This window comes from Halichondria panicea, chromosome 1 (genome assembly GCF_963675165.1).
Source record: "Halichondria panicea chromosome 1, odHalPani1.1, whole genome shotgun sequence".
Classification (NCBI taxonomy): domain Eukaryota; kingdom Metazoa; phylum Porifera; class Demospongiae; order Suberitida; family Halichondriidae; genus Halichondria; species Halichondria panicea.
Window position 1 is genome coordinate 3,031,642 of NC_087377.1, and position 6,964 is coordinate 3,038,605.

Below are 6,964 nucleotides of genomic sequence, written 5' to 3' on the forward strand. Positions count from 1 at the left end.
GTCAACATAATTATATAATTATGGAGGAGTAGTGGATGATGTTCAGGGGCGGATCCAGGATTTAGGGAAGGGGGGTTCTTACTTCTTGGCCGAGCGAAGCGCGGACAAGAAGTGTCACTCTGCGCGTAGCGCCGAAATTTTTGGGTTGACCACGCCCCCTTTTACATGCCACGCCCATTAATTAACCACATTCCCCTAATATCTGAAAGAACACAAGGCAAAGCCATTCTCATGCTCTGGGATAGTGATTGCACTTTCTTCTCTTTCAGGAGAGCACCAATTAATGTCCATTGGCTGATCCTCAGCGGAAGATCTTGTTGCTTGCTTCGATGAACACGGAGGGGGCTGGTGGTTCCAGTGGAGAGATAGTTGTGACTGGAGGAAAGATGGTTGTTACTGGAGGAGAGACGTTGATGACTGGAGGAGTGACGATGGTGGCTGGTGGTTCTCTTGAAGAGGAGACTAGCTGTAGACTTGACGCATCATCTAGATTATTATATTAGTCAATATAATTATTATAGCAATTATAATTAATCTATACAGTGTCTATCATTCAGTATGCAGTGCCATGAACTCTCCCTTACCTGAAACTTTACTCCAGGAGTCAATGGAGGGTTGCAATCTAGCCTTTTGTTAGGATTCATGGCCAGGCTCAATTACCACTGCTACCATGTGGCTGGATGAGTCAATATAGCCAGCCCCACCCTCATATTATGCAGAGAGTACCAGCCCCACCCTCACATTATGCAGAGAGGACTTTGTACCCTATTGTCATGACAGTAGTACAGTATAAAGCTAGCTAGCCAGGTGTATTAAATATAAAGTATCAACTTAGTGGAAGGGTAGTTCGTACAAACCCAACGAACTACCTCTGGATCCGCCACTGATGTTGAATGCCTCCTAGAGCTGCACAGCTCTATACTGTACTATGAGTATATTGGTACCATGCACGCAAGGTGCAGGTGCAGGTGCATGGACAATCAACAAACTCCCATTGTTACCAAAGTAAGTAATGACAGTAAGTTAAAACTATTAAGAACATGTATATCGTTAACGATGTTTTTGAATCCTTCATTCATATCCCACTGATTTATTGTTTTGAGCATTTAAAAGCAGTAGTTTGATCAGCAGTACTTTAATTAAGGGACAAACTTCAATCAACATATCTCGTCTCCAATTACAATTATCAGCACACATTCATGTACATGAGTTGATACTTTCCATTATTAATTTTGGTGTTTCCATTGAACCCAGCAGCCATTCACTCGGATCTAAGAAACAAAGGCAACAAAGTTTGCAGCTCTACAAGTACTCTTAACGGGAAAGAAAGTGGAGACAACAAAATGTAGTAACATAATTATATACTGTTCGAGAGATTATCACGGATAAAGGCACTAAGACAGGTATATGTCGTCACTTTTCAAGCATAATTATTGGTACCATAATAATTACATTTGTAGGCTATTAATTAGTAAGGAGAAATTACTGGAAAAAAACACACCTGAGTCTGCATCAAAGCAGTAAATTCTTTGTTTTACTATATACACGCTTTAATCTGTGAATGTACCTGCATGTAAATGCCAACGAATACATCACTATAGTTACCAACACATATATGCTGCATTTATTATATGCGACTGCTACATATATATTATATGGGACTGCTGCATATATTATATATGAGGCTGCTGCATTTATTATATGCGACTGCTACATATATTATATGGGACTGCTGCATTTATTATATGCGACTGCTACATATATTATATGGGACTGCTGCATTTATTATATGACGCTGCTGCATTTATTATATGCGACTGCTGCATTTATTATATGCAACTGCTGCATTTATTATATGCGACTGCTACATATATATGGGACTGCTGCATTTATTATATGACACTGCTGCATTTATATATATCAGGTACATATATACAAATGTATGTGCTGCATTTGTATATGCAACCACTTCATTTGCTATATGCATGCACATGCTGCATTTACATATATGGGGCACCTGCATATCATATGCACCACCTGCATTTATATATGTATTCATTTATGATGTACGCGCAATTTGTATTAATTTTGACACAAATGGCACCCCATATATATAGTTCTATGGAGCACAATAATCTGACATAACAACTTGCAAGTCGTTTTTTCGTTTCTTTGAAGTCAATGAAGGTGATTAAGTAGACTCCTAGCAGCTGGTACATTGTGGGGTATCGGGTACGGTATATAAAATCTGCAACTGGAAGAATCACATGCAAACACATTTATTTAGCATGAGCAACATAACTTAAATCCTGAAGCTGCATGGTACATGGTGGAGTACGCCGGTGCGGTATATTTGTATAGCAGTGATTTGTAAACCGTGAATTCAGAGAGTTTTGGGATCATGTACATGCCAACAGCATGCATGCAATGGAACTTAACTTTTTTCTTTGATATGGTGGTACTACTCTTTAAGAAAATCTTAAAGAGAGTATTGGGCAATAAGTTGATTTAGCAATGAGCACTGACTAACTTGCAATTGTCTTTTCTTTCAAGCTGCAGATGCAGGTGACTCTTGACTCCTAGATCCTAGCTGGTATACATGGAACATGGTAGCCCAGGGCCAGGGGTACAGGCTAGGCAAGCACCATCATGTGTAAGTAATTTCGCTGAATCTGTTGACAGCTAGTTGTGTTTGGTGTCTATGATGGTTACTGGTAACCCTATCAGCACATAATATCCATACTAGCCTCGTTCCCAGGCCGATCCGTCTCCAATTGAACGCTATAGGAGTCGACCTAGCCTCCTTCACAAGGCCTCTCTTCGAGGAAGAGCTGCATGGGATCGAGGCTAGGAGTCGACCTATAGCGTTCAATTGGAGACGGATCGTCATGTTCTACTGCTGAGTCAGCAAAACGAAAAGCAATTTAGCCTGGAATGTCATTAAAAGGTCATAATTAGTGAAAGTTCAAGTGATGTCCGACCTCCTCTGAGCTAGAGCTATAGATCTACACAAGAAGAATTGTAAATGGTCACTAAACTAGAAAGCTGGAAATGATAAAAAAGAAGGTGATATGCACACACAGAACACAGAGCATTATAATAGTCAGTACTTTAATATAGTCAACACAGAGTTAGTTCTTTACTTGACATTCTTGCATGCTTCTTTACTTATTCATCCCTTTCAAGTAACTCCATGCAGTATCTGTATGAAAGCATGAGTACAGCACAATCAACCAAAGCTATAGAGAACGAAATATAAGATTAGACTACAATTAGATTACAAACACAAGTACCTTGTCAGGTTCTCATGATCAATTGGTGGCACTATGAGCAACTGCAGTTGCTGTCCTCAAATACTTGTCTTCAATTTCCTTGGCTATATCGTTACGCGCAACGGTAGGACTCCTTAGACATTCACATATGTAAGGCCATGTCATCAGATGTTCTAGATCAGTGACTTCAAGACGCTGGCCCACCATCTCAATTAGGCGGCGTTTGTTATGACGGTATTCATCTTCAATGTTTTTCAAATCATTAATCTTCACCCCGAGAGCCAATCCTAAATCAAACCAATTATAGGTGGCTGTTTTCAGACTCTCACAAATTGTATTAATATCCGCTCCAGTCAGAACAATCGGCTGGTCTCCATTGCTGGTATCCTTCTCTGATGATGATCCTGTACAAACATTATTAACATCAATACTCAAACGCTACACAAAACTATACACTAGACCTGCACCAAACACTATAGCTGCAAGATAAAACGAAAGAACCCAAAGAGAAATTAGATAAAATGTAGCCCCTCCCTTTGTATATGTACTTATGGAAGGGCAACACAACAATAAGGAGGAACGACCAATAATTACATGCATGCATGTATTGAAATTAAGAAATATGCTACAGCTCTTTACCGATACTGTTCGTGAGGCAGTGGTACACGGTAAAGAAATGCATCCTGTTTTTGGAGATCTCACAACTGATTAAGCCTTTGAAGTGACTATTTGACGAGGCTTTGAATTCCAATTCATTTCCAGTCCCGCACATTTTCGGACTTCTCTTCTTCCACTTGAAGGTGAGGCTTGGATCTAGATCCTCTAGATCAGCAAAGGGCAGAGCTAGGAGAGTAACATCATCCCCCAGGCTGACTTCCTGCACACACATGCAGACATAATAGGTCAATTAATTTTGGAACACTGGTACACATAATAGTTCAATGTATGTTAGTTATTATACATGCAGATATATAGTTATATAGAGTTACTTTTGCAAACCAGCATTCTTGGTGGAGACTTAGAGGGATTTCTGAATCACTGCATTTAAAGCATGGGTACACTCCAGGTGTGAGGAGACAAAGCTTGGAACCATCTTCATGTTTGCCACAGTAGCAGTCAAAAGCAATGATCGGAGAGAGTAGTGAACTAATGTCCTTCATCACCAACAGGAGGGTTGAGAGGACGTAGGAACAAAGCTCGTGCATTGTATACTTTCTATCCCGTCGAATAATCCGTATCTCGTAGCAATCAACGTGAGCAATCAGGGTAACAAAATGCTTGGCAGATTCGTCAATATGAAAGGAGACAAGGTTTCTCTTTACTGAGGTATCGGTGGCAAGTTTCCAAGTCATGCCCAGAATGCCTTTGCCTTTACTCCCCCTTGAAACCAATTCACTGATCATGGCACAGAATACTCCAATGGGAACGTATTGAAGTTTGAATGTGATCTTGATTGGAAAGGGTGTATCAACACCAGTGATGGGGGGTGATTTCGTTAGTTCCTCGCGAGATGCACACTCGAGAATAGCGGGGATGAAATACGTTGTTTCGATCTCTTCTGTGGTATGGCCTTCCTCCACTGTTGCGATCTTGGCCAAAAGGTGGGAATGTTCGAGTAGTATGAGCAGCTTCTCAACAGGAATCAACTGGTCTTTTTTTACATCCTGGTTTTCCTCCGAATGGCATCGAGTGATTGTTTCCTGTGAGAATTGTCCCTTCAGTATCCAATTCTTTCTCTCAGCTTCCTTGAAGTGAATACTGCTCTCTTCAGAATGGAGCTCCAGCAGCGGCTTGACAACGAGAACACTGAGGCTGTTGAATACCACTTGGGGGTTGCAAATGACAAAGTTCCCAAACCAACCATCTTTGTCTTTGATCTCTGGATGATAGATCAAAGCTCCAACGTACCGATCCAGATACCAAACGGTGAATCGAACCTCTTCCTCTCTCATCTTTAACCCCTCGGTACCGATACGAATGCATTCTTCCATAGACACAATGTCAAACTCTTTTCTCAGTACAACTCCAAACAGAAGTTGTTGTGGGCGAATTCGAAGCTTGGCATCTTTGAAATAGCTACTGAATAAGCCATAAAGATGTTTACGAAGAGGTTCCATATCAGAATCAGTGCCTTCGTAGTTGTCAATTGCTATGAATTGGAATTTCTTGTCTTTTGGGTTGGAAAGTAAATTCTCAAACTTGCTGGTAATCGTGCTCACGGCTTCGTTTTTCTCTGTCAACTTTTGCTCTAAACGGTTTTTGAAATCTTTCTTGAAAGTGTCTGAGTTGAGGTGTTGGCTGACTGTTTGCTCAATGGCAGCCATGTCTTCTACACTGACGTTAGCATGCTCATCAGTTTGATTCAAAATGTTCGAAATTGCTTTCTTTTGTTCGAGTTGTTTATGGCCACTATCCCTCTTGCTGGCAGTGGTACTATCGCTCTTGCTGGCAGTGCTATCGCTCTTGCTGGCAGTGGTGCTATCGCTCTTGCTGGCAGTGGTGCTATCGCTCTTGCTGGTAGTGGTACTATCGCTCTTGCTGGCAGTGGTACCATCGCTCTTGCTGGCAGTGGTACTATCAATCTTGCTGGCAGTGGTACTATCGCTCTTGCTGGCAGTGGTACTATCGCTCTTGCTGGCAGTGGTACTATCGCTGTTGTCGGCAGCAGTACAATCGCTCTGATTGACAGCTTTTTTTGAGGCACAATATTTCTCGTACAGAAGATCGACTTTGATTTGCATTGCCAGTTCATCCTTGAAAGTACCTATGAGGGTAGCAACAGGCTTAGCAGAACCTAGGTTGCCCAGTTTACTACACTGCTTTCTGTCAATATCTGAGTCAATCTTGGTATGGTGGCTGATACCTGAGAGGATTTGATAGATCGTTTCTCTGCTTGTGTACATTGAAACGTACGGTGTGATCTTGTCCTTTCCTCGTTCGTAGAAGACTTGACATGTGTCATCGAGGTTTTTGTCCAATCGAAAGAATACCAGGAAAATCCCTGCGCCTTTGCTTAGAAATGGAAACATCTCCACAAATCCAGGCTGCCCACCTATATCAACCAGATTGAGAAGGACTTTGTTCAGCAGCTCTTTAGTGTACTCTCCTGAACTCACAATACTCTCACTGAAAAAACAAATGGTTCATAATAACCCAGAAAAATGGGTTAAAACATGTGCAATTCAGATGACCCACTCGCTGGGTTACAACAACATTTAAAAACATAGGTCGGATGTACCTACAGCTTGATGGGTTATTCCAACACATTCACAAAAGGTATAAATACCCAGATATATATTGGTTGTAGCAACCAGCCACATAGGTTATTTTGAGCATATTCGTAATGGGTTGTATCAACCTCTCATAGGTAAAAATACCCAGCTATAATATAGGTTGTAGCAACCAGCCACATAACGTATTTTAAGCATATTGGTAATGGTTTGTATCAACTCCCATGGGTAAAAATACTCAGTTATACATAGGTTGTAATAATCAGACACATAGGGTATATTTGGTATTGGTTGTATAAAGAAACCTCCCATAGGTAAAAATACCCAGCTATAGGCTGTAGCAACCAGCCACACAGGTTCCTTTGAGCATATTGGTAATGGTTGTAGCAACTTCAAATAGGTAACAATACCCAGCTATATAATAAGTTGAAGTAACTAGCAACCTCCCATAATAATATTATG

The 6,964-nt window shown here is 41.0% G+C and overlaps 1 protein-coding gene across 1 annotated transcript; it reads right to left on the reverse strand.

The window, feature by feature from the left end:
- Positions 1-3,037: 3,037 nt before the first annotated feature.
- On the reverse strand, positions 3,038-6,407 carry LOC135352447 (uncharacterized). Its single transcript, XM_064551633.1, has 4 exons — positions 4,262-6,407; positions 3,912-4,149; positions 3,294-3,676; positions 3,038-3,202 (listed from the first exon to the last, which is right to left on the reverse strand). The coding sequence occupies exons 1-3, from the start codon at positions 6,299-6,301 to the stop codon at positions 3,312-3,314; spliced, it is 2,643 nt and encodes an 880-aa protein (XP_064407703.1). The 5' UTR covers positions 6,302-6,407; the 3' UTR covers positions 3,038-3,202; positions 3,294-3,311.
- Between the last annotated feature and the right edge of the window lie 557 nt (positions 6,408-6,964).